Source organism: Psammomys obesus, unplaced genomic scaffold (assembly GCF_907164565.1).
Source record: "Psammomys obesus unplaced genomic scaffold, mPsaObe1.curated_primary_1811, whole genome shotgun sequence".
Lineage (NCBI taxonomy): Eukaryota > Metazoa > Chordata > Mammalia > Rodentia > Muridae > Psammomys > Psammomys obesus.
The window spans coordinates 11,904,667-11,932,475 of NW_026592666.1; the positions used below are offsets into that span (position 1 = coordinate 11,904,667).

Here is a 27,809-nt window from a genome sequence, read left to right on the forward strand (position 1 = left end):
CTCGCCTCTAACTGGAGGACTTACACCCGAGTCCTGCACCCTTACCTCCGACCGTCGGGCTGCTGTCCCAGTCAGACACGTCAGGCTTGCCAAATGACTGGATGGTGACCCAGGTCAAAATGTGGAGGAAAAGGGCAGTGTGAGGCCGGGAGCTAGCCTGGTCCTGACTGAGCATAATCACAGAGGTGGCTGGGCATCTGGCAGCCGTCAGCTAGTAACTCCGACCCATGCTCACCGTCTTTCTAAAGTTTACTGAAATTACACAACATTATGCAGTCCAAACAATTTTTAAAGATTGTTTAGCTTTCTTTATTCATTAAAAAACTATGTCATTAAAAATGACTTTTTCTTGCAAACTGACCAGAGCACGGCCTACATTTTTGGCTTGTTTAAATACACCAAGGATAGGTAAGTATTACGATGTAAGCATAGAAACTGACAATCAAAAATCCATTCGGCGGGAACCCACTGTCAGGTGACCCACTAAGTCTCCCATTTCCCTGGGGAAGCCCACGTGAAGCAGGGCCCGGCTCCCCTCAGCTCTTACAGGGCGTGGGGTGCAGCAGGAGGCTGTCAGCCACTCAGCCTGACCCCAAGAACCTCACAGGCAGCCAGCTAGTGTGCCCAGAGGGCTCAGCAACCATGGGCCAACAGACAGCACAAGAAGGGAGGGAAGGAAAGCCCTGCGAGTACTCCCCACACAGTGCGTTACAGCGTGGGGCTGAGGACAAACAGGCCTCACCAGAACCCCTGGCTCAAGGCACAGTGCCTCCGCGGTCAGGGGCAGGCCACGCCTATCATTCTTCCTCAGCGCAGTCTCCTGTCACTAGGACCCACACAGAAAGCCACATGGATTCTTCCACCGTTGCAACCATTTTGCCTTTTAATGCGCTCTGGGAATAGGCAGCATTGGGCGTGGGTGCCGTGCCACACGCTGCCAACGCTCTAGCACCGGCCGCCTTCACAGGGGCTCTCATTCCTGTGATAACAAGTATTGCTGGGTTTTTCTCCAGTCTCCTAAACAATGTTAAAGTTCTAGTGAAACGGTCTCAAGAACTCAGGAAGGAAACGCTCCATAGATCCAGGTGAGGCCACGGCCATTCCCTGGAGTGTGTCACAGACTCCATCAGTGAGCTTGCTTGTGGCCGACCCTGGCTGTCAGGAGGGGGCACGCCTGGGACCGCTGCCCTTCTGTCTCCACGGCCTCACGAGCCAGCAAATCTCAACCTGCAGGCGCACTGCTTTACTGACCCTACGGAGTGGGGACATCTGGAGCCGTTGGAAATGTTTTCTGTGCTCTGGAGACACACGAGGAAATCCTGCTGCATTCCAGAGGACAAGGCCCCTTCAAGAAACAGACGCTTTGAGGCCACGAGAAAAATCATGAAAATGCATGCTGCCAGACATGGTGCCTGAGATGACCCTTGTGACCCACTTGTGAGCAGATGGCCTGAGCGATGTCCACGTGTGAGCAGATGACTGGCCACTCCTGCTGTGCCCTTCCTGCAGCTGGGCTATGTCCGGCAGAGCTTCAGCGGGAAGTTCTCTGTGATGAGGTGGTCACCATGAAGAAGGACCACCACATTTACCTCAAACTCTGCGGGGAAAAGAGAGGCGCTCACTCACCTGGGCAGGGAGCCAGAGGCTAACAGTGAGGCAGCGTGCAGGGGCCACTAGGACTCTGCGCGCTCTGAGGACCCGGAGGGCCTGCTGATGACTCACTATCAACGTCTCATCTGTCTTGTCAGCCGGGCACTGGGTCAGGAGGGGTACCCACAATCACCCCACAATACCGAACTAGAACTGGGTGGCGGTGGCGCACGCCTGTGATCCCAGCCCTGGAGGCAGAGGCAGGGCATCTCTGTGAGTTCGAGGCCAGCCCAGCCCACATGGAGCACTAGGCTCTAAACTGTGCTGCAGCGGTCGAGAAGCATGCCTTCAATGTCCCGGCCAGGCACGCTCCTTCTTTTTCAATCTCCCATCACGTATGTGAGCGCTCTGCCCACGTCCTGCATGTAAACCAGGTGTGTACCTAGTGCTGGCAGAGGCCAGAGAGGATCAAATCGCAGACAATTCTTTAGAAACAGCTATGGCTTCAGCCAGGCAGGGCAGCACACACCTATCATCCCGCCACCTGAGAAACCGAGGCAGGAGGCAGCCAAGGCGCCTGAGGCCAGCCTGAGCTACATGGTCAGTTCCAGGCTGTCCAAGCTACAAAACAAGACCCTGGCGGCTGTTATTTAACGAAGGAAAGGAACATACAGCTGGTTCAAGTGCTGTTCCTTTGGTATCAGCTAAGGAGACCTTTGTTGAAATACTTGGTTCTTACATTATTGTACAGGATTTCCTCCACTGGTTTTTAGTTTTCATGGGAAACAGAAAACTAAAACAGGGGATGTATGTTTAGAGAAAGCACCCCGAACAAACTCGTCGTTATTTTTGCTGTATGGGCAAAGTGGCACCTGGCACCACACTGCAGAACCTCAGCTCTGGGTAGGCTGTGGGTACACAGGACCCATAAACATATAATTAAAAATAGTAGCTGGGCATGGTGGCACGCGCCTGTAATCCCAGCACTCGGAGGCACAGGCAGGTGAGTCTCTATGAGTTCCAGGCCAGTCTGGTCTACAAAATGATAGCCAGGATAGCCAGGGTTACACAGAGAAGAAACCCTGTCTCAAAAAACCAAAAACTAAACTAAAATAACAACAACTAGGTTTTAATATTGCTTCGGTTTGATTCTTCTTTGCTCTGGGCCTGCTGCTGCTCCTTTCTGAAAGGGAGTGCTTTTTCTGTGTGTCTGCTGAAAGCATGCTATGCCGTCACAGCTGAGTCGCAGAAGAAACTGGTCTTTAGAGCAGTGTTAGACTTTAAGGTCACAGATGCTACTGTAAGATGCCAACAAGCTGTTCGGGTGTGGACTTGGGGTTAATCTCACTCTTACATTAACTAGATTTGCACTCTCGAGAGACACACCTCTGGGCGTATCTTCAAGGGAATTTCTAGAGGTGTTTAAGGAGGAAGACCTGCCTTGAAAGTGGGTGGCACCACCCATGGGACCGGGTCCTCACCTGAGTCAAAGGAAAACAAATGCAGACAGCGGCACTGGTCTCTGCTGGCTGGCCCGCCTGCCGTGAGCAAGCGCGCCTGCTCTCACGGCTTCCCACCGCGACTGTGGCCCTTGGTGCACCACCCTCCGGCAGGGTGTTTCCTGTCAGGTGTTTGCTCACGATCTGCTACCTGACAACTGAAAGGCTCTACAGAGCCAGGGTGGCCCTGCTTGGCCACGCAGCCCTCTGAAGGGACTCTCAGTGGGCTCCACTGCCTGCACATGCCACTTCTCGTGGAGGCGTTCTGCGTGCTCCCAGGCTGTGACTCCTGCAGGCCTGTGTGCGCGGAGCTTCTCCCTGTGACACACCCTCTGCCCAGGCCCCACAGGCCAGGCGTGAGGCTGCTTACCCACTTTGAAGTTGGTGGTCTCCAGCGTCGGGCAGGTGAACAGCCTGGGGAAGACCATGTGCAGGGGGACGGAGAGGCCCCTACAGATGTCCCCATCAGCAATCTGAATGTTCTGTATCTCTGTGGCATCGCGCGCATAGCCCTCGGCACACCCTGGGCAAAGAGGAAACAGCATGGGGTCAGCGCGCCATGACACCAAAATAAACTGGTCAACACACCCTTCCAATAATGTGCCAGCAGCAGCGCACATTCACCCCTTCTCCAGTTTGTCCTCCAAGACTGGAGTTCCCGTCCCTTCCCCTTTTCATGTCCTCAGACATCACCGCCCAAGACTTCAGAGGCTGGGAACCTAATGCCCGAGTCGGTACTTCAGTGACAATCTGCAAGTGGCCACGGGGTCATCAGAATAGCTGTGCTACAGAGATGAGGTCTCTGGCACAACTGCTCTGTTGTGAGGTGATATCTTCATATGTTAAGACTACAAGAAGAGCCGGGCACGGTGCCACACTCCTGTAATCTCAGCACTCTGGGAGGCAGAGGCAGGCGGATCTCTGTGAGTTCAAGGCCAGCCTGGTCTATGAAGTGAGTCCAGGACAGCCAGGGCTACACAGAGAAACCCTGTCTTGAAAAACCCAAACCCAAAGACCCCAGGAAGGGATGGCTTAGTAGCTGACAGCACCTCCAGCTCTTACACAGGGACCCAAGTTCTGTTCCCTGCACCTACATCAGGCACATCACAAGTGCCTCTTAACTCCAGTTCCAAGGGATGCTATACTCCCTTCTGGCCTCACAGGTACCCCAACACATATATCACAGACATACATACACATAAATAATAAATTTAAAAACAAAACCTACAAGGCGGCCCCTGCCAAATGGAGTACCACATTCTTGAGCTTTTCTGCCTCTGCACCATTAGCAAAATCAACCTCTACTATTTAGAAATCACCTAGTCTCAGATTTTGTTATAGCAACAAAAACCAGATGTGCATTTACTGCATTAACAGACGTGCTGACGGCATCCGCCATCTTCTTTAGGAATAGAAACTATTCAGTTTCTTCGGTTCTGGAGGCTCAAAAGGCAAGCGCAGGGATAGATATCCATTCAGTGTCTGATGGCCGGGCCCTGCACCGCAACACAGCAGAGGCCCTAGCACAGTAACACATGCCAGCCAGCCCGAGAAAGCTCCGTGTTATAATGGGCTCTCCTGAGAACCCCCACATGGCCCGTTCTGAGCACAGTGCTCAGGACCTGGTCACCCCCAAAGCTCTCACTCTCCGCAGAGCTGGAGTAGGGGCCAAGTTTCCGATGTGCACCTTTGGAGAGCACATTAAAAGCAAAAGATGTGCCTTTCTGGTCCAAATCTATCAAACAAACTTCCCAGCAGCCTGCAAAGAGGAACACGGTCGTCCACACAGCAAAGCAAGGCTGCCGTGTTTGTAATGATGGATGGCCTTTTGTACGGCACTGGTTTTCATACAGGTCTAGGGATCGAGGGGAACGCTCTTTTTTTTTTTTAATTAATTACAGTTTATTCACTTTGTACCCCAGATGTAGCGCCCCCATCCCCTCCCAATCCCACCATCCCTCCTTCCTCTTCTCCTATGCCCCTCCCCCAGTCCAATGATGAGGGGGTCCTCCTGAGGGGAGCACTCTTAAAGCACGGTTCCCGGATCCCCAGGTTCCCCTTTGCCCAGAAAGAATCTTTGGGAGTGGAGCTTAGGCATGAACCTATCAGCCGCTCCAGAAAAATGAACACAAACGAGCAGAGACTGCTGAGGTGATGGCACAGACACCCCGGCCTCCACAGGCTTACCACAGGTCTCCACCCGGACCAGCTGAAGCTCCACGCTCTGGACAGCAGCTTCCGAATGCTCCACCACCAGCTCTCCCATCAGGGGCTGCGTGATAGCGCAGTTAGTGGAGTTCAGATGGCCTCTAATGAAGAATTTGGGAAGTGAGGCCCTCTATAGAGAAAGAGACAATGGCATCAGGAGCACAAGGACAAGGAGGCAGTAGCTATTCCTGCTGCTTTGCTTCGAGGAGGCAATTGTTCGGTTAACGCGCAGGCCGCTTTAGAAAACTGGACGGATACTGGAGATCTCATCTTTCAGTGGACATCAGCTCAACTGCTCAAGCGAGCCACACACACAGGAGCCAGGGAGACGCGACTATGTGCTCCCAACCAACCCCGCCGACCCTGACTGACAAGATTCCTTCACCAAGCAACAAGACATAAACTGTAAAAAGCCTGAGAGTGGACAAGGGTTGTCTAAGGACAACCAACTCCTCAACCCCAGGTCACAAAGGAAAAAGGAAAAAAAGACTTACTAAAAAAGAAAAAGGTAGTCAGTTTTAAAGTGTTCCCAATTAGGCACGTTTGAGAAGCCAATTAATTTTAATTCAAAGATAGTGAAAAAGCAGTTTCTCTCATGGCCTGATGAAAGGCCCCGGGCCCCTCTCTGCACACGGGGAGCTGGCTGAAGGGCCCTGGCAGTGGCACTGAAGGAAAATAGCTGGACAGTCATTTTAGGAGTCTTCTCTGTCATGTCCTGCCATCCAGCAGACCCAGCATAAGCCACAAATTTAAAATCATTTAGCATTTGTAATTGCCTGCCCGTGTGATTTAAAATCCCTGAGAGTGCACTAAAAACTGCCCCGTTGTGTTGTATCTAAGGTGTTATCTCAACATGAGAAAGAAGATCAGCAGCGCTCACCTCTCAGCCACCCCACCACTCAAGACATTCAAAGTCATTCTCAACTAAATAGTCAACACCGATCTGGGATAATGAAACTGTCTCAAAAGAAAAACGTGTAAACAGTGCTTTACATTGTCTCTGAAGCCAGGCCTGCACTCTCAGCTTCTAGTCTTAGTCACGCCCCGAGTCAGGGCTCACATGGGACTGGACCAAGTGTCAAACACCAGTGAAGGCTCTAAACTGCCTCGGGACAGTGTGAGGAACAAACACAAGAATGAGCTGTTTGTTCAGGGAAGTAACTAGCAGCAGTGGCTCACAGCCCTCATGCAGCTGATGAAAAAGCGGCTTCCAGTGTCCACTTCCTGACACTTGTGTTCCCCAATGTAAAGGTTTCTATCATGACAAACACTGTTCACCTAGAACAGCTCTAGGGCCAGAAGAAAGGCCACTTGCACACACCTGCCACTCCCTGTATGACAAAATTCAATGTGCGCTTGCATTCAGAAGAACAGTGTCACCGGGGCTGGTGGCAGATCTTACTAATAAGTCTAGACCAAGGATCCTCAAGTATACAGCAAGAGCCAATATTTGAATAACATGAATGCAAGGGAAGAGGACTCGGCCCCACACATGCAGCCCTGTGAGGAGGAGGAGCACGTGAGGCAGGGGCATGGGAGCTGTGTGTGCAGAAGAACTTGGAGGCATGCATGTGAAGAAAATGCTTCACAGGGCAGAGGGCATGGGACATGGGAGTCTGCCTGGCCCTGGACATAACAGCCACTTCCTTCCAGCCCTTCTGAAAGGGGTCCCTGTGATCCACCCTTTCAAAGAATGACATCAGCCATGACTCCAGTGCCCCAAATCTCCCAGACATGCCATCAATGCAGTTATGAGCATGAGCAAAATGCAGACTGGAGTAAAGAAGCCAAGGTCTACGCAGAGATGAGCTGCAGACAGTGCTGCCTGCTTAGACAGACTCATTCACTAAATCAGCACCTGCTGAAGTGTCCTGCTGTGGGGAGTGCTAAGCCAGGAGGGCGGCCACCGTGGTGGGCTAGGCCAAAGTACAACCTGCCTGGGCAGCGCCCAGCAAAGGCCCTGGGGCTGCCACGAAGATCCAAGCACCCTCATTTCCATGCAAGAAGCTGCAGCACTGCCCTGGCCCGTGTCCTTGCCACCCATCCCCACAAACTGCTGTGTGGATGGAGTGCCAAGGAGACTGCAAGCTAAGCCTCGGGGACAGGGAGGGGACAGGGCCCCGGGGGCCCACGACTACTGTGGGAAACAAAGGCGTAGGCATGGGGGCAGGAGCAATGGCGCTCAGGCCACATGTGGGTACAAACCCACCAGCCAGGTGCACGGGGGCACACCTCAGTGTAAGCTGACGGCTGGAGAGGGCCAACCTGGATAGAATGGCGAGACAGCATCCCTTCATGAAACGAGGGCTTCTGAAAACACTCTTTTCTTTCTAAGTAACCACTGAACTCAACATGATGTCAAACTGAAAACACCTCTTGGGGACAAACACCATCAGAAGCCTGTCACTCACACCTCAATTTTCAACTAAACAACTGGGCGGAAGTCAGTGGCTGGGTCATAACACACACACGTGAGGAAGGAGTCAGTACCTCTTTGACGTTCTGCAAGGTTTCCGGGGTGATCGTGAAGTCAACAGGACTTGGCGTCAGCTTCCCCTTCTGAGGCTGAAACAGAGGGAAAACCGACTGAAACAAATGGAGCACTAAGCGCAAAGACTTGGCACTGAGAAGCAGCAGATCTGACTCCAAGCAAGCCAGGTGTACCCCTAAACAGCATGGTGCTTTCAGATGTGTCCATGCACACAGCCAGGCTTCCTCAGCTGTAAGGCAAGGGCTCGGCCTGTGGAGGTTAGACCCGGGGACAGCTCATGTGCCGGGAGGGAGGAGCTGCCACGAAGCTTCTATGCTGACAGGCATGACAGCACCGAGGGCTGCTGCCCCTCACACCCAAGGACAGCCAGGTACGTGGAGCTCACAGACTTTCTCACTATGTCGCAGGGCTGAGCCAGACTGGCCAGGGCTGTCTGTCATCCGCTACAGAGCTGTCTACAGAGAAGGAGCATTCCAGAACCCATTCACACCAACACTGCCTGCACAAAGACTGCCTGGCACCGCACCTGAGGCTGGGATCCAAAAGGCCAGCAAGACCCAAGAAGCAGGCGGAGAGGGTGCCGGGTGCCGTCAGTCCCCAGGCTGCTGCACGGACTCCTCCTCTGAACACACTGGCTGAACAGGCCAGAAGAACACCCAACTTGCAAACCACTAGAACTACAAACGTGAGTGGCCACGCCTAGTTCACACCTAATACTTGAAGGACCAATGGTGACAGATTATCATGAACAGAGACAAGAGCCCTAGAGAAAGGTCACAGCTCTGGGCCTGATCCCTCGAAGGAGGGCTCTGCAGTCTGGGAGAGCTTCAGGGAGGCTCTGAGCTCGCACTGAGTTAGGACCCAGTGTTCCTCGAGAATCATAGTTTCCTTGTACAGGCTGAAGCCTGTTTTAGTAAATAACGCCCAAACATTTTAAAGGAGAATTAAGGACCCTTGATGGAAAAAGAAAATAGCTGTCTTTCAGTAATCTGAATGAAACAATGTAGTCATATTTTCCATAAACTTAGAAAAATAAGTAGGATAGCAAGTGCTGGGAGCCCTAAGAACCTTACCTAGAAAAACGAATGCAAATAAGGGCCTGGAGGACTGTTTGCTCACCACACAGGACCCTAGTCCTGCACTGGTCCTAATCATCTCAAGGGCGTCATGTTACAGTGTCACACAGAAATGCAAGCACAGATTCTCCCAACTGCCAACCACCCTCACAGGGTGCCCTGCTGAAGTCCCTGCTCTCTGAGGCGCACAGCGCAAGGCTGGGTTCTGGCGGGCTCAGCCCAGCACCGATGGCGGTGGTATGCTGAGTAGCATGGTCAGGCTGCTCCCAGGCAAGCATGGGCCTGCACTGCAGCCCCGCTCCTCCGAGCTTCCCAGAGGCTAGGCAGCAGCCTTTCCAGCTCCCTGAAGGCCTCAGAGCGAGAGCCTGAGGTGGCTCTGGCTGACACTGCTCAACAAGCCAGCTGTAGCCCCCCAGCCCCCAGCCCAGGGCTCCCCACGGCCCTGTCAGCGCTCTCACTCGGCTCTGGAACCCCTGAGGCGCGCAGTCTGCGGGGGACAGCAGGACGGGAAGAGACAGACGGGCCCCTGGCCAGGGCTGAGGGCTGCTGACCGGAGTCCGAGGCCAGCGTGTGTCTGCCTCTGCGAGCACACCACTGCGCTCGGAGAGTGCTGGGGAAGTGTCTGTCACCACATGTCACACCAAGGGGAAGGTGCTGTCACTGCAGATTCCGTGTGATCGTGGAGGACTCCCCAAGTGGCTGCAGCAGTGGCAAGGGACCAAGTATCCAAGCTGGCACGGAAAAGGCACTTTAAACTATGCAGAAGTGTATGTTTGCACAGGGCCTGGGTGCCCAGCACGAGTCACTCCTCTAGGAAGTGTCTGCCACGGCAACCTTGAGGGCCACGGTGGCGTCTCCTTTGCAGAGAGGACACTACGCTGACTGCCGCTGTAGTGTGGGGTGCTGAGCTGTGACCTGTCAGGAGGCGTCACTGCTGTAGAAACAGCGACGTGTTCCTGTCGCCCAGGGTCTTAGCAGGTGCCCCGTGTCTCCTGCCACACCTCACTCACTGCCTTGGGAGCAGGCGAGATCCCACACCTCCCGAGAGCCCAGGCCCCGAGGCAAGCCTTACAGCAGAATGAACGATGAATTCACAGGTCCTGCTCAGGTCCTTGGCCAGCAGGGACCGCCGCATGTCGCAGCGCAGCGTGTACTGTGGGAGAAGCAGAGACAAATGGCATCTCAGGGAGTTGTTCTGATCTGGACACAACATCCAGAGTGACACGCAGTCGATGTACTTTAAGGACGCTTTGGCCAGTGGATGTGTTTCATACAAGATATATACAACAGGAATTAAATGCGCAAAATCCGGGCATTTCTAGACAACATCCATGCAGCTGCTGCCACAGCCAGGGTGTGGGGGTAAGGACAGGAAGCAGTGCTGGGGCCGAAGGGCCGACGCACTCAACCACCTCCTCCTCCTCCGAGCTGCACCTCCCTGCTGTCCTGGGACAGGATGCTGAGCTCCACAGTGACACCCCAGAGGCAGCCTCAGGCAACTCACAGCCCTCACTCCGTGCCCTGGCACGCTGTGTGCTAGCACGGCGCGCACAGCCACGTGCAGTCACACAGACAAGAAACCATGGGTCAGAAAACAGACAGACAGGACTTCAGGGAAGCCTAAAAGCGATTTCTGTGTGATTTAGAGAAGAAACGGAGCAGGCGTTTTCAAAATTTAGAAATTCAGAGACCCACAGAAGTAAGGGCTGAGAGTAGCTAAGTGTCACGTGTCCACGTCCGGCAGCTCAGAGCAGCCTCCTTCCGCCGTTCTCCCGGCCCCTCTGTCCACCGGAAAGAGCCTCGTGCCACCTAAAGGGCAGAGGCGAGGGGCAGGACACACTAGCCTTGCACTCACTTGCTCACTTTCTGGGCTGGCTGCCGTGGCTGGCCCTCCTGCTGTGGAGCCCGGCCCTCTAGTGCAGCGCTAAGCTTCTCGGGGTGTGGCGCAGGACTGTGGCCTCCAGTCCCTGTCCGTGAGCTGAGGATGCTAGGGACTAAACCTGGGGCTGGACTGTAGTCAGCACGTGCCATAGAGAGCCCGGACCTCACGGAACTCCTGCTGAACCAACTTCCCTGCTGCTTCAGTCACACAGAAAACTTCTGAATTGTGTCAGAAAGAACTGTCATACCCAGGACTGTGTGCACAGCTACGAATCTTGTAAGAAGCCACACTTCTAAGAGCCACCTTCCCACATGAAATAAGTTCCTGTACATCTGCGTACGACAGGCAACTAAGCATTTTTGTAAGAATCACTGGTCGGCACGAACCCTAACATTTATATAGGTGTATGCGCAATACATTCTCTAGTGAGACTGCCATCCGTTCTCCTCACACCAAAGTCAGTGAGAACTGCTGTGAGAGTGTGCGCGAGTGCCCCGCCTCCTGGACATCACTCGCACGGAAGTGAACCACCCTCTTGGGCGTGCCTCGTCGGAGTCTGGCCTCTAGCACCTCTTTCAATGGTTGGGAGGTGTAGGCAGAGCCGGACCTACTTAGGGCACGCGAGGAAAGCATACTCTCTGACTGAGGCTGGGGCCAAGGACGGAAGGTGCACCTGCCCACAGTGGCCAGCTTTGCTCTGACAAGGGAGCTGGCTTCCAGAGTGCAAAGCCAGGACACAAGAAACTCAACTGTGCTGGGAACGTGGTCTCCAGTGTGGCCAAGCTGCTCCCCTGGAATTTCTGGTTCCATGACACAGGTCCTTGTCAATCTGAGTTCACCCTAATTTGTGAAAGGAAGGAATTCACCAAAGTGTGAGGGCAGGCAGGAACTTGCAAATTAGCGGTCATGTGCTCTGTTGAGGAGGGCAGCAAGGTGAAGTGAAGAGGCCTAGTCCTCTGTTATGCTCTGGAAGGGTCACAGATATGTGGGTTTACAATGGGGCTGCAGGATGGCTCAGCGTTGTGTTGGAGAGCGCCTGGGTTTGACCCCCACTGCCCACTCCAGCTGGGGGACCCCGACCCCCTCTTCTGGACTCCACGGGCAATGCATGCACACGGGGCACGCGCGCACGCACGCACGCACACTCACAGCAAACACCCACATGTGAAACAAACACTTCATAAAGAGTTGTTACCGGTGCACGCCTTTAACCCACCCATCACTTGGGAGGCAGATGTGATCTCTGTGAGTTTAGGCCGGCCTGGTCTACATGGTGAGGTCTGAGACAGTCAGGGCTACACAGGCTACTGGAAGGACTATCATCCACTCGTGTTCATCCTCGAGGACGATCTGAGGGGCAGGCCTGTACCCAGCTCTGTATGGCATTCTTTCCTTATCTCCTAGCAACAAGGTCAGGCAGGCTGCTGTGGGCCTTCACAGAGGTGGGCTTTCCACTGACACCTGCCTGCTGCCAAGCCAAACCAAACCAAACCAAACCCTTGCACAGGGTGCTGGCAGGACTGTCACCAAAGCCCGGCTCTGCCCACTGTTTGGTAACCAGCTTTCCAGGGCCTATGGTGGGATCCACTGGATGAGCTATAGGGAAGGTCAGAGGGCATCAGAAGACCAGCAAGTCTGAGGCTGGATTTCTTCAAGGTTTAAAATCATGTGTTTCTGTGTGGACATGTGTATGTGGGTATGTGTCTGTGTGGACACGTGTCTGTGTGGATGAGGGGGGCATGCTCATGAAGGACAGAGGCACGGCTCCTTTGAAGCTAGGGTATAGACGGCTGAGAGCTGCCCTGTGAGTGCAAAGGGGCTGAGCCCTGGTTCTCTGCAGAAGCAGTTAGTGCTTTTAACTGCAGAATCACCTCTCTCTCCCTCTCACACACACAGTATTTTGACCTGTAAAAAGGGAGACTAGAGTTTTTATAAATAAACTCTGATATGTGCTCCTAGCAGGCGCAGTGGTACCGTTACTCATCTGTGCAATAACATAAAATCTTGTTAGTATGGCCACAGAGCAGAACTCAGTAAGAAATAGCAAGCAAGCTAAGCCTTGACAAGTCAGAAATTTAATGCAGTTCCATGTTAAACCCTTTATTTTGTCTCATGTTTTTTTTTTTTTACATTATGCTATTATAACACAACTCAAATCATAAATGACAAAGTTCCTCGTATCTGTATGATTTGAGACAGTACGGGACTGAACGACAAAGCTTTTATTCAGAGTAATGTGCCTATGTACATTAATGTAATTTTCAGAGGCATGGCAAGAAATGTGCCCTAAATGGTCCCTGGGAACCCCTACACTGCTGAGCCATGTGCCCAGACATCCCTGTCCTCTCTGGACGGCATCTGCTTCCTGACAATGGAGGCAACCAGAAGACCTGTCAAATAAAACGGACGGGTGGAACGGAGCAAACGCCATGACCCTAACTCCTATTTGCTGGATTTGCTCACGAGAGCATGATAGGTTTGCATATAAGCTAGAAACTGTCTGAGGATTGCATTGTGTGGATAATGATGGTAACTGAGGTTGTGGATGACAAGTCTCGGATTTAGGCAATGGCTCCTAAGCAGGAAGACGCCAAGGGCACACCGACTGCTGCTACCTTTAAAATGGCTCAGAATAGAAACACAGAGGACGAGGGACGCAGGCTGCAAATGAGCTCAGTGATGGGGTGCGTCCCTAACAGGCGAGCAGCCAGCACCGCAGGGGAAGAGGTTAACCAGCGCTGAGTGGGGACAGCCCACTAACAAGAAATGGCATCTTTAAAGGGATTGGCCTTCAAGGGGGTAATCTGTCGAGCGAGGAAAGAGCTGGGGAGCGCATCCCTCACTCTACAGAGAAGAGCTATACACTAGCAGCCTCTGCATCAAGGAAGGCCTGCACACACAGTCTACACAACCACAGCACACACACACTGCATCTCCAGCACACGCGGTCTACACAACCACGGCACACACTCTGCTTTTGTACTCTTAGCGGCATTTGAAAAAGCCTTCCAATTTCATTATAAACAGATTGGTTTTGTCTCTTAGGTGACAACAGATGAAAGAGACTGACCAGAAAATGTTGATCTTATCCAGTCAGGAGCTGGTTCTTCCTCCTCCCCCCAGAGGCTCACAGATGGAGCTCAGGCATGATGGCACCCTTACCCAAGGAGCCATGTGCCAGCCCTGCACTCAGCTTTTAGGTTGTGTGTATGTCCTCGGGCCACCCATGAGAGCAGATGCCCACAGACCTGGGGCAGCCCCATGTGGGTGCCAGGAGCCAAGCTTGGGTCTTTTCAAGAGCAGCACCCAGTCCTGACTGCGGAACTCTCTTTCCAGTACCACTTTCTTTTCGTGTGTGTGTGTATTACTGCTTGGAACAGGCGTGTGAGGAAAGACTACAAACATTTTCTTCATAGAAAGTAGCTTTGCCGTGGAGTGCACCATCCCACGCGGTTCCCCTTGACAGACCTTCAAACTCATGAAACTCATAGAAACCTCTAGTTAACTTTTCCAAATGCTTTCAGCTTTTTAAACGTGCTCAATGTTAAGCAAATGAGTGGTATTTACTAAGTGCAAATGTGAACAACTGAAACTTGACTAGTAAATCAAGCACCTTTCCGGTCTCCTCCCTTCTGGTGCATGCTGAGGTGGCAGGGTTGTCTTGCTTAGCACGGCAGTTGCTGCACCGGCCTCACAGAGCACCTTTCTCCGAACCGCATGGAGGAAGGGCTCTTCCTCTGGCTGGGTCAGGACGGGGCCCTGCCCCTGGAACAATGGCAGCTGGGTGGCCACCCTCCCCAGCAGAGGCACACAGGAAGTCACAACTGCACTTCCCTCATTTACAAGGTCTGCTAGTGAAGAATGCAGCCTGTGTTGAAGGGCAGCCTCTGGGTGACACAAAGAGACACTCAGAAGAGCAAAACAGACAAGTCAGTGCTGGTGCCAGGAGGCTGCAGCAGATCTGTGTCCCCAACAGCGTCACTGTGGCCTGGGAAAAGTGCAGTCACACACAGGAACTCTAAGGCTTCTCCTTAGCTGGAGGGCCGCAGGACTCAGGGCCTAACTCTATGGCAGCATGAGTCCTGGGCCGACTCTCTTACACTGCAAACACAGTAACAGTCACACCCAAAACGTAGTTACCAACAAGGGAGACACAGGTCCAGACCGCACGAGCAGTCAGTCCTGTCAGCCGGAGTCATGCGGTCCTGGGCACAGACTCACCTGGATGTTGACAAACATGCCGTGGTAGGTTTCGTACAGCACCCGGCCGCCCTTGGCATGCAGAGGAAACTCGAAGGGGATCTCCGTCTTGCCACTGGGGAGCTTCCCCGGCTTCAGCACGTCAATGGTGCTGCTGAGGATCTGGATGGGCTGTCAACAGGAGCAGTCAGCCGCCGGCACGCCCGCCCGTCCTCTCCCAGGTCTACAGGCCCTGGCACACCGAGGTGCCTAACGCTGTGTCTGCAGCACCGTGCAGGTCTGCCCACGTGCCGGTGCTGCACAGCGACGCTCCTCTTTAACTGTGTTTCCACGGCATCTAATTGTGCGTGTGGTATGTAAGTGTGTGGCACGGTGTGTATGGATCTGTGTGTATGTGTGTGTATATGTGCGTGTGTGATGTGGTGTGTGTGTGTGTGTGTGTGTGATGTGGTGTGTGTGTCTGTGTGTGTGTGATGTGGTGTGTGATGTGTGTGTGATGTGGTGTGTGATGTGGTGTGTCTGTGTGTGTGTGATGTGGTGTGTGTGTGTGTGTGATGTGGTGTGTGATGTGGTGTGTATATGTGTGTGTGTGATGTGGTGTGTGATGTGGTGTGTGTGTGTGTGTGATGTGGTGTGATGTGGTGTGATGTGGTGTGATGTGGTGTGTGTGTATATGTGTGGTGTGTGATGTGGTGTGTATGGATCTGTGTGTGTGCGCGACCTGGTGTGTGACGTGTGTGTCGCTGAAACAGTCTGCTGTGTAGCCCAGACTGCACAGCGCTGCTCCTGGCTCTCCTGGCCCCGCAGCCCCCAAGTGCTAGGACTACAGGCCTGCACCACCACACCCGCTGCTTCACCGTCGCCTCAGCAAAGTTCCCAGTGGATTAGAGGAGAAGCAAAAGCCCAGGGCACTGTTCACACTCTCCTCACAGGCTTCCTCAGAGATCACAGGGCCTTCATGGAAAGAAGCTCTAAGTTTGGAGAACTTTCTAGAACAGAAACTCTACCCTAACTAACAAGAACATACAAGAGTTCCATGCTCCAGTGCGTCTTACTTCAACGTGAAGTTCAACACGAGCCGTGTACACAGCCAGCAAGACAGTCTGATAGAGCAAAGCAAGGGACAGGCCTTCCTCGGAGAAGCTGTCTCCGAGGACTAAGTCCGTGCAGGCTTCTCCAATCCCAAGCTCCAGCCAGGGACATTACTCGAGCAAATACCTGCTGGCAGGGCACAGAAGCGGCACACGAGCACGCTCCGTGAGAACTGCAAGCCTGAGGACCATGAGCCTCGCAAGGTAACAAGGGGGAACAGGGCTCTTACCTTCACAGAGTTGTAAAAGGCTTCAAAGACACCCACACTTTTGGCACTGAGCTGGAGGTTCACAGTCCCTTCCATGGTCAAAGACACGCCCTGGTGCTGGACAGAGTCCTTGCTGGAGATGACCACCAGACCCGAGAGCATTTCCTGGGGGACAAGAGAGCCTCCAATCAGACCAGCACACCTCCCAGGACCACTCCTGCTTGTGCAGTTTGAGCAAGTCTGAGGAGGTGCTTAACGCCCATACCACCCTGAAGATGCTGTGTTAGGCCCTCCCAGGGCTCCTCCACGTACACCCTCAGTCCTGGCTTGTCAGGCCCCACCTGAGGGTTCCAAGACTCTGCAGACGGTGCCACGGTGGCACAGAGCCGCTGACCACACTCAGACAGCCAGACCCAGAAGATCAGCCCATATCCACAGCCGCCCACCCACTTACTGTCCTGTTTTCCAGCAGGGCAGTTTAGCGTGCTCTGGGGGACCTCAGGGCAGGGTGTACCCTGCATCTGTGAATTGTGCTAAGTACTTGATTTCCACTCTCCGCTCCAGAGCCCTGACATCTAAATGAAAACAAACAAGGCCAGCAGGTTGGGGCCCTGGCTAAAGACACCCGCTGTCAAGCCAACAGCCTGACCGGAGATCTGGGACCACGAGGTGAGAACTGACTTCCACAAGTTGTCCTCTGGCCTCCACGTACCCAGTCACACTTTGAATAATCAGTACCTTCCTCATTCTCAGCAAAATCCTGGCTGCAGTGGTTTGACTAGGCACAGCCCTCGAGTCACCTGTGTGAATGCTTGGCCACAGGGACTGGCAATATTAGGGGGTGTGGCCCTCCTGGAGAAAGTGTGTCACCGTGGGGGCGGGCCTTGGGGCCTCCCCTGTGCGTAAACTAGGCCCAGTGTGGCTCACAGCTCCCTTCTGCTGCCTGTGGATCAAGATGTAACCTCTCAGCTCCTCTAGCACCACGTCTGCCTGCATGCGGCCATGCTTCCAGCCATGATGACAACGGACTGAACCTCTGAACTGTGAGCCAGCCCCAGGTAAATGCTTCCTTTGTAAGAGCTGCCATGGTCACGGTGTCTCTTCACAGCAATAGACCACTAAGATATCGCGACAGTTTTATGTTCTTAGAAAATAAAAATGCCACAGCATATTTACAAAAACATGTCTCTTATAATTTAGCTTCTAAACATATTTTTAAAATAATTTCTGATCTTCAGGCAATGGTGACACAGACCTTTAATCCCAGCATTCCGCAAGCAGAGGCAGGCGAATCTCTGAGTTTGAGGCCAGCCTAGTTTACAAAGTGAGTTCCAGGACAGCCAGGCTACATAGAGAAACCCTGTGTTGAAAAACCAACAGAAAAGAAAAAAAAAAAAATTAAGTCACTAGCATCTTTTTTTTCAAATTTGACTAACATACTCCAGAAGTGAGATGAACAAAAGATGTTTGTGTACTTCACTAATTAATTAAACAAGCCAGAGCCCTTGAGTTCAAGGTTATTTCCCACTTTCTCTTCTCTTCTGCTCAACTATGTTCATAGCGGCTTTATTCATAATAGCCAGGAACTGAACAACCTTGAGATCCCTCAAATGAAGAAAGGATAAAGAAAATGTGGTACATTTACACAATGGAATATTAATCAGCTGCTAAAAACAAGGACTTCATGAAATTTGCCGGTAAATGGATGGAACTAGAAAAAGTCATTCTGAGTGAGGTAACCTGGACCCAGAAAGACAAATATGGTATGTACTCAGTTATTATTTTTTTGAGACAGGGTCTCTCTGTGTAACACAGCCCTGGGTGTTCTGAACTCGCTTTATAGACCAGGCTGGCCTTGAACTCACAGAGATGCACCTGCCTCTGCCTCCTGAGTGCTGGGATTAAAGGTGTGTGCCTTTATAAATTCAATAAAAGACAATCATGCTACAGCCCACAGACCCAGAGATGCTAAGAGGCAAGGAGGGCTTAAGGTCTTGAGGGCTGGGAAGGGGAATCAGAATAAATTTCACAGGTGGACTGGGGCAGGGGAGAGGGGCTGGGAACAGGAGGGATCAGGTAGGGGAGGAGGGAAGGAGAAAATACTGGGAGAAACTACTGGAATTGGCCTTTGGGGGACAAAGGGGAAGCCTAGTGCAGGAGAAACTCCCCAGAAGTTGTGAGTAACCCTAGCAAAGACTCCTGGTAAGGGGTGCTGGGACCGGAGCCTGGCAGAGTCATCATCAAAGACAGGCTTCACCCACAACTCACTGAACAGATGCAGAGTCCCACAACCAAACATGAGGTGGAGCTCAGGGAGGCCTGTGGACGGGTCGAGGAACCGGAGGGGTCAGGGCACACCTCAAGAACACGGTTCACACAATCAGCTAACTGGGGCTCATGGGAACTTACATGGCAGAGACCAGGGAGTCTGTAGGTACTCTGCTTATATGTTAGAGCTGAGTAGTTTGGTATGTAAGAGTGGAATGGAAAACAAGGCGACTCTCCTCCCTGACTCCAAGTGGAAGCCTAGAGTAGAGCCTGGGGTTGGAGAAGGAATTACAATAGAACAAAGTGCTTGTGTTACTACCGCCCAAGAGCTGGGGGAGGTTAAATATGAGGGGGGGGTGAGGGTGGAGGGATGGGGGGGTTGCAAACTCAACAGATCCTGAAATGATGATGGAGAGCAAACAGAAGAGCAGCTTCACCCTGGTCATCTCAGTGACCCACCTTGCTAAGAGGTCAGCGGCTAACCATGCAGAGATGGGACTCTGAGGGAGGGTATCACAGAAGACTGTCCTCCAGACACTCAGCTAGTCATACCTGCCCCCAACCATGAAATGCATGCCTTCCACTCCTCTTTATGACTTCCCCTGAGCTGGCCCTGGCACTGCCCACAGAGCAGTCTGCCTTGCTGCAGTGGAAGCCAAGGACAGAAGCCTCAGCCTGGGCACTGATGGGGCACTGAGGTGGGGGGTCAGCAAAGGGGAAAACAGCACGGGAGGGGCTGTGGTGATGAACAGTATTATCAACCAGCCCCCGCAGGCTTGTCATGGGACCCGCCCTAAATGGAGTGAATACACTGAGGGAAGGGATGAGCACTGACACCTCTCAGCTTCCTGACTGAATGCTACGTGACCAGCCGCCCCAAGCACGGTCACCATGAACTCCCCACAAAGGACTGGGAGCCAGAAACCAACACTGTTTCCTCACGCTGATGTCGAGATATTTCATCTCAGTAATGCAGGAAGTAACTAACACAGGGAGCAGCTGCCACACGGGGCTGGCTCTGCACACAGCTGGACACGAAGCCCTGCAGACTGCAGCAGCCACAGCTGGGTGGAGAATGCACGCTTCAGCCACACAGAGGGCCTAGTGAGCATCATGAAACAGGATGAAGATGGAAGGGCAACCAGTGGCTCAGCAGAGGACAAAGTCCAAGCAGCAGGCCAGCACGGTGCTAGAGCAGTAGCCAGGAACTTACTTACACCCTAATCCACAAACCCAAAGCAAGCAGACTAGACCCAGTGTGGGTTTCTGAAACCTCAAAGCCCAATGACACATTTCCTCCAACAGTGACACACCTCCTAATCTGTCCCAAACAGTTCCACCAACTAGGTATCAAGCATTCAAATACATGACCCTATGGGGACATTCTCATTCAAACAACCACATGATGCAGCACAGCCAGGCTTTCTTCCTTTCTTTCTTTTTAAAGATTTTTATTTCTTTTCATTATATGATATGAGTGCTTTGCCTGTGCACGCCTGTGCACCACGTGAGTGCCTGGTGTCATTAGAGGTGAGAATAAGGCATAGGATCCCATGGAACTGTGATTGTGATCTGGCTGTGAGCCACCACGTAGATGCTGGGAATCAAACCAATATCCTCTGCACGAGCAGCCAGTGCTCTGAGTCTCTGAGCCACCTCTCCTGCCCTGGGTTTCATTTTTAAGTAGCATTTCTGTTTCGCAACTTTTCCTCATGAACAGTGAGCTACTGTGTATAACGTTTTTCCTCTTTATTTTTAAGAAGACGTTACATCAACACCACGTGAGAGAAAACACGCGGAGTTCTGAGGTTTGGGGGGTAGGTGACAAGTCACCCACCCAAGGCACAGAACCCCTTGTCATCGTTACCTGACTCCTCTCCTGGTTCCCTGGCCTTTCCAGCAGGACCTGGGTGATTGACAAGGTGTTTGCTTTGGAGTAAATCACTCTAAAAAGATCCCCAAACTTGCTACAACTAAAATAAAATTTAGTGGGGCTATCTGAATTTTAAAAGGGAGGCTGAAACTTACTAGGCTAAACAGACAAGCCACAAAGGTTTTTAAAATAAGCCCCAGAAAAGATGCTTCCGGAAGATAACAAAGTCAGCAAACTAAAGCCTTTCCACTGTGAACAGGAGACTGTCCCATCATTTCACAGCCCTCCTGATCCCTGAGCTGGGATGGACCTTCCTAGAGGAAGTTAGTTTCCCACTTCCCCCTGCCCCAGCACTTGTTCATCTTTCACTTCACCTGTCCCCCAGCAAAGGACAGCATGTGGCCCAGTGGCACAGCCACAAAAAGAAACAAGCCAGCCACACATGCGCTAATGTCCATGGGCGCTGAAAACATGCTCTGTCAAAGAAGCCAGTCACAGAAGGTCACACATTATAGGAGTCCTTTCCTGTGAAATGCCTCTGAGAGGCAGAGCCCATGGCTCATGTGTGATTGCCTGGGGCTTCCGGCAGGAAAGGAGGAGTGACAGCTATCAAACACAGGGTTTCTTTTGGAGTTGACAAAAATGTTCTAAAATTAGCAGCGATAGATGAATAACACTATAAATACACCAAAACCACTTAGATGGCACAAAGGGCTAATTGTTGCTGTAGCCATATTACGTCTCTAATATGTGTGTGTGTGTAAATTATTTCTCCTCAAAGCTATTAACTGAGAAAAAAATAGAGCCAGATGGCTTTCAACTGGATCAGAACTGTTAAAATTTTTGCTACGTTTACTTTTGTTCTGCACACACAGGCACACCTCCATTTTACGGCCAAACCTTCTGAGGCTACTGTGGCTATGTTCAGCACATGGAAGGGTCTCCCTAGTCACTAAGATACGCCCGGAAAATTCGGTACCGACACACAGGACTGTCGGACAAAAGTTGTGCATTTGGTCCTCCCCTGCAGTGCCTTTTCATCTTGAACAGTTTTCCTGCCTTACTGTTCAGAACTATTTCAAATTATGTTACACACTGTGTCTGAGTGGATGTGTGCACGCAAGTGCAGGTGCAATCAGAGACGTGGGGCTCCCTGGATGTGGCGGTCCAGGTTTGCGAGCGGCCTGACCTGGGGCCTGTGAACCCAACCTCAAGAGCAGTACCGGATTTAACTGCCCATCCCTCTTCCCAGCCCTTAGCTTTCCTGAGATAGGATCTTCCAGATCCAGGGCGTGTAGCAAACTCAATGTGCAGCTGAGGGTGACCCCGAATTTCCTTAACTCCCGGAGGGAAGGCCTGCAGGCAACCATGTCTGCTTTATGCACTGCTGGGGACTGAACCCAAGGCTTGTTGCTGGCTTTTGTTTTGTTTTCCATGAAACTGATCCGAGCACTTGGGGAGGCAGTGGCAGGTGGATCTCTGGGAGTTCGAGGCCAGCCTGGTCTACAAAGTGAGTCCAGGACAGCCAAGGCTGCACAGAGAAACCCTATCTTGAAAAGAAAGATTATGGAATTGGTTTGACAGTGTTCCTCAAACAGAGGCAGGGTCGACTGTTTCCTTTATGAACTGATTGTTTGGGCAGAGGTCTAAGCCTAAGTGGGTCCTCTTTCAGTGCATCTTGCCATAGAGCACAGAGCCCCTTTTATAAGGGTGATGGCCACTTGGTGTTGGGTGTTTGGTTTGGGGTGAGGGGTCTTTGGAAGGTGACCGCTAGATATATTACAAATGCAGCGTTTCCCTTCCGTTGTGCGAAGGGAAGAGGGGTGGCTCACTGGATCTTCACAAACACCAGGGGTCAAGATGTTCCCCTGGGATGTGTCCCTTCTCCACACCAGAGCACCTGTGTGCACCGAGCGGCGTGCAGAAGCTAGCCGTGAGTCCAGAGCAGCTGCACGTGACAAAGCCTGTCTCGCGGGCTAGAACCAGGGCGGTGGCATCCTAAACCTCTCCAGGGTCGTGGATCGTGACGCCGTGGCGGGCTTCAGAGGAGAAGTCTGCATTGGGCGCGACCACTGCCTGGGGTCTCAGGGTCTTCTGCAGAAAGGCAATCTGTCACCTGCTCTCCGCCCCGGGAGCGACAGCCCCAGCCTGGGCCCCGCCGCCCGCCTGCCGCCGCGTCCCCAGCCCCCCGCGGGGCACGCCCGTCCGGCGTCCGGGCCGCGCACGCCGCACTGGAGAGCGCGGAGCCTGAAGCCCGGCGCCCCTCCACTTACCCCGGCGTGATACACTTTATTCGCTCTTTTAATCTTGATGTCCAGAGACGTTCCCATCTCGGATGAGCGGCAGGGGCCACCACTTCCGGCCACTCGGGACCCGGCCGCCCGCCCTCCCGCTTCTTCCGCAGTGCCGCCACGTGACCGGCGGTCGCGCCCCCTCCTCGCAACGTCCTCCTCCGGCACAGGGGCGGGACTTAGCACAGACCAGGGCACGGAACCCACACACACACTTCCGGAAAGCTGGAGGGGAGCCCGCGGCTCTCCCGGCGTGCCTCGCGGCGGAGGCCAGGTTTCCTCCCGTCGGGCTGTGCGGCGCGCAGGGCTGCGCCGTGGAGGTGGGTTTCCGGAAGTGATCCCGACCGTGCCCCCTCCTGACACGGGTGTCTGCTTCCTGGGCCTCGCAGGGAAGGCGGGGCCAGACGCAGGGGCGTGGCCCCGCGGCGACCCGCCGGGCGCTGATTGGCAGAGGCTGCGGTGACGCCCCCGGGCCCCGCCGGCGGCGCCGGGCCCAGGTCTGCGGAAGCGCGGGTGGCCGGGGTCCGCCGCTGCTTGCGGCGAAGCGTCACGAGCCGTCGCGCCCCGCGGCCGCAGGGGCTTGTGGGTGTCCCCAGGCGCGTGTCCTGGAAGTGCTCCGTGGCCCGCGGGGCCCCGCGGCGGCTGCGCGAGCGGCGGCGCCGGATTCCGAGCGCCCGGACCCGCGTGCTCGCCCGCTTCCGGCAGCCTGCCGCAGCGGACGCCGCAGCGTGCTGGCCTCCGAGTTACCGTGTGGTGCCGTCTCGTGAACTGTCCTCCCGTCGGCACGTCAAACCTTGATGTTACCCAAAACCATGTGGAGAAGAAATGCTGTTTGCTCAAATGCCTTGATTCCGATTTTCTAACAATGAGAAAATTTTTGCAGATTTGTTTTACGCGTGTGAGCGTTTGGCCCACACGTACGCAAGCGGGCACTGGAACTCGGTACAGAGGGTTGTGAGCCACCGTGTAGGTGTCGGGAATTGAACTCAGGACCTCTGGAAGAGCAGCGGGTGCTTTTAGCCGCTGAGCCGTCTCTCCTGTCCTTTTATCACTTTAGGACAACAGATTGGTCTTAAGGTGGTCATGTGAATGTCGAGAGCCGCGCTCTTGAGGCGTGGTGTGGCCTGAGAGTGGTGTCCGGCGGCTGCAGTTGCTTCTGAAGGTTAAAATAAGATGTTTCTCAGTGGTCAGGGCTCCATGTTCAGCCTCTCTCTCCACCTTTAGGACTCTGCCGGGTGTCTTCAAGACTTTCCTAGCGAAGCTAAAGTTATTTGGGACTTAGAATCACAGCCTGGGAAAGGCTGGTGGGGCCTCCTGTCTAGACTGTTGCGTGGGAGATCAGTCTCCGGCTTGTCTGTCCATCACCCTACCATCAGCTCCCCGCAGTGCACCCACGAGACGGTTAAGGTTAAAGACAGCGTATCTTCATGGGCTTCTCTTGAGCCGGAGAGATAATGCCGTGACTACAGGCACTTGCCACCATGGTGGCTCCACCCTCTGTGGAAGAGAGCCACAAGTTGTCCAGGACTCCACGTGTGCACCCTGCTTGTGAGTGCGCAGGCATGTTCACACACACCAGGTTTATTTAAAAATTAACATTTAAAAATTAACCCATGTGTTAATAGTGGGAGAGTTAATGAAGAAATAACAGAGAAATAGTGAAACTAACAGACATCATGAATCAAATGGACCTAATGTATCTACAGAACAAATTCACCCAAACACAAAAGAATATACCTTCTTCTCAGCGCCTCACAGAATCTTCTCCAAAACTGACCATATACTCGGTCACAAGGCAAACCTCAACACATACAAGAAGATTGAAATAGCTCCTTGTATTTTATAAAAGCACCATGGGTTAAAGCTGGAACTCAGCAACAACAGAACACCTATTAACACATGGAAACTGAAAAACTCACTATTCAATGACCTCTGGATCGGGGAAGAAATAAAGAAAAAAAATTTAAAACTTTCTAGAATTAACACAAACAGGGGTCTGTCTTGTGCCCGCTCTGCACTGCCATGCCTGTTTGCCCTTGTCTCCTGAGACACAAGAATAAGCTAGCATAATGAAGCAGACTCTGCCCACAGGCGCTGCTCTACGCATTTCAGAGCGCCCCCCCCCGTCCCCCCGCGGCCTTGCATTGTGTCGCCCACCTTCTCATCTTGGCTAGTCTAGAAAAGCCCTTACAGACTTGCCCAGAGATTCCTCTCCACGGTAACTGTAGAATCCAGCAGGTTTACAATGTTAACCATTACACCAGAGTCCAGTTCGCTCTGGCCATTCTGGGACTACAGCAACAGTCCCGTTGGGTCTTTTTAGCTGGGTTCTCCCCCTTGGTCCCTCTGTGAGGACCGAAGGACAGCCCTCAACTGCTGGTGATACAGTGTCAACAGATCTCAAGTGACTCATTCTTCAAAGCCTGCCTTTAACTGAACTCAGCTTTTCCCAAGACCACGCATCTTTTTCAAAGGCAACCTCTGTCTGGTTGGACGCAGGATGTGAAGGCTGCTCCTTTCCCTCAGTTCAGGACAACTTTGAAGCACTGTTGAGCTCCGAGCTATCACAGGTGGCTTAGCAAAGTATTGAGTACTGTAAAACAGCAGACGTTCATAGTGTTATATAATATACGTGTGTCGGGCACAGCTGGGTGACTCTGGCCCAGGGTCTAGTAATGTGGCTCTCCATGTTGGACAGGGAGCATTACGGTTTTAAAGGGTTTGAAAGGCAGAGCCATTTCTTCTCTGTGCATCCTACAAGTGTGCGCCTTCAGGTGGGTTGTTCAGGGCGCCATCTTGGAAGCTGAGACCTAACTCACCAGACAGCAAAGCCTGGCAGCACCTTGGTTTTGGGCTTCTCACTCTTCAGAACTGAGAGAAACATATTTTTATCTGCATAAGCAGACTGAAACCATTGCATGCTGCATCATTTTTAAAGTCTCAAATCAGTATGTTGCAGATAATTTAATGAGAAAAACTTCAGCCAGTTAGCCATCAAGACTGCTCTCAAATATATTAGAGCAAGGAACAAACACAAAAACTGAAGATTACCAAGTGTGAGCAACTACTGAGAAATCCATGCCACTCCATTGTATACAGTCCAGTCCTTAAGCCTCTCTTTAACGTCCAATCTTGAGTCTATATTAAAAGTATTTGTCTTTTTAAAACTATACAGTACTCTTTAATTTATACACACTGTATTTTGACCATATTCACCGTACTGTTCTTTGCTTACTTCTCCCAGACCCACCCTCACCTCCCTTCATTCTCTCCCTTTTTGTCCTCTTTATTGTGACAAATGCACACATACACAGGTATATTTATATTTAGACTCTCACCAAGTCCAGTCTGTGCTGCCCATGTACTATTTATGGGTGTGGGCTGACCCACCAGGGACCACACCCTTAAAGAAAAGCATCTCTCAGAAGCTGTCAAGAGCTCCTCAGCCAGGGGTTGGGCCTTATGAGCCCCTTTGCTGCTCCATGCTGTAATGTTTGTTCACCAGGACCTCTCTCTCTTCTCTTCACACATTCTTTCCTTTAGACCTGACTGTAGGAATCACAGCTGCTGTGAGTTGAGGAATGTCATGGTCAGAGGACACTTTCACTCTGGTCCTCTGACCTCTGGATCGAAAAATCTTTCTGCCCCCTCTCCTCTCCTGCAGTTGTCCTGAGCCTTAAGGAAGGGGAGTGTGATAGAGATGCCCTGTTTGTGGCTGAGCACGCCACACAGGTCAGAAGTATTTCCTAACCCCAGCTCTGCTTCATTGACAGAGTAATATTGCCTGGGTAAACGTCTCAGTTGGCAGCCACAGCTGAAGAACTGAGACCAGTCCCAGAGCCCACATAATAAAGCCTGGAGTAGTTGTACTCATTCCTAGTGCCAGTGCTGGACCAGGCAGAGGCTGGAAGATCCCAGGGGTCACGGACCAGCCAGGTGCTTGGTGAGCTCCAGACAAGTGCGAGATCCCATGTCAGAGAATAAAGTAAAAAGGGAATATAATGAACAACACTTGGCCTCAGGCACCAGCCTTTGCACAGGTACATGCAAAGCAGCATGTAGGTCATTGCTGAAAATGGGGTGGGGGCTTTCGTATACACTTTAGTTCTCCCGTAGGAGACAAGATAAATGTATGCAGTGAGGTAACATTGATTAAATACAAGCCTAAAGTATCTTTAATTCTTACCATTCTTTGTAGGTTCTTTCCAGCTCTCAACCAGATTTTACCTTAGGTCACAGATTTCCCTCTAGATATTAAAATGCCAGGTCTAGGCCAGGCAGTGATGGCTCATGCCTTTAATCCCAGCACACACAAGTCAGAGGCAGGTAGATCTCTGTGAGTTCAAGGCCAGCCTGGTCTAGAGAGGATGTTCAAGGACAGCCAGGGATACACAGAGAAGCCTTGTCTAGAACACAAAAACACTCAGGTCTAAAGGAAAGAATGTATAAAGAGAAGAAAGAGGGGGACTGGACTCGAATCTGACAATCCCTTTGGAGTTACGGACCCATTGTGGATGGACATAGGCAGGGACCCAGAAACCAGGACGAGATCCCTGAGGGAAGAAAGGACCTAAAGCCCACGGAACCAGCAAGGGTGAGCTGTGGGCTGATTCCCCTACGGTAGGGCTCAGGCCAGAACAAACCACTCTTGTTGCTTGTTGTGGCCCGTGCACTCCTCAGCTAGCTCCCAAAACGCTCAGACACCCAGCAAGCACTGCACTTTGAATATCTGCCTCCTTCTCCCAGGTGGCTATGTCAGAAGATGAGGAGATGGGTCCTGAAGAGAGACTTGTGAACTCACTATTCATTGAGTTCCACTCGTTACAAGAATGATTTTTTTTCCCTAGCAGAAATGGCTTCTGAAAAGCCAAATTCAGTTAATTAACAGAGAAATGACTGCTTTTTTTTTTTTTTTTTTTTTGGTTATTTTTGTTTTGTGCTTATAAATTTTGCAATAGCTACATATACAAAAATCAATAGGCCCTTTCTAGTTACGGCAGTGACCAGTCGGGAAATGAGCCGGAGATTAGGGAGTGTGTTCTCAGTAGCAATAAAAACCTAAAATATTTGCAGTAATTGGATCGTGTTGCATGCTCGGCCCATCTGAATGAGGCCACGGTGCTGAGTTAGG

General features: G+C 52.3%; 1 protein-coding gene across 2 annotated transcripts; it reads right to left on the bottom strand.

Moving 5' to 3' along the window:
• Window positions 1-862: 862 nt before the first annotated feature.
• Vps26c (VPS26 endosomal protein sorting factor C) lies at window positions 863-22,894 on the bottom strand. Of its 2 annotated transcripts, none has more exons than XM_055614918.1 (8): window positions 22,661-22,893; window positions 16,268-16,411; window positions 14,968-15,117; window positions 9,937-10,017; window positions 7,788-7,862; window positions 5,277-5,427; window positions 3,460-3,612; window positions 863-1,597 (listed from the first exon to the last, which is right to left on the bottom strand). In XM_055614918.1, exons 1-8 carry the CDS (start codon window positions 22,715-22,717, stop codon window positions 1,515-1,517), a joined length of 894 nt encoding a protein of 297 aa, XP_055470893.1. In that variant the 5' UTR covers window positions 22,718-22,893; the 3' UTR covers window positions 863-1,514. The 2 variants fall into 2 exon arrangements, with proteins under 2 accessions (XP_055470893.1, XP_055470894.1); XM_055614919.1 differs by having other exon boundaries at window positions 1,513-1,597; window positions 3,464-3,612; window positions 22,661-22,894.
• Between the last annotated feature and the right edge of the window lie 4,915 nt (window positions 22,895-27,809).

What these genes read in the sequence shown, in the direction of transcription:
- Vps26c (XM_055614918.1), bottom strand. Translation starts at nt 22,717, where the DNA reads ATGGGAACGTCTCTGGACATCAAGATTAAAAGAGCGAATAAAGTGTAT. An exon ending in ATAAAGTGTATCACGCCGGG is followed by an intron (nt 16,412 to 22,660) that starts GTAAGTGGAGGG and finishes CTTGTCCCCCAG; the next exon opens with GAAATGCTCTCGGGTCTGGT. An exon ending in GACCACCAACTTCAAAGTGG is followed by an intron (nt 1,598 to 3,459) that starts GTAAGCAGCCTC and finishes TTTTCCCCGCAG; the next exon opens with AGTTTGAGGTAAATGTGGTG.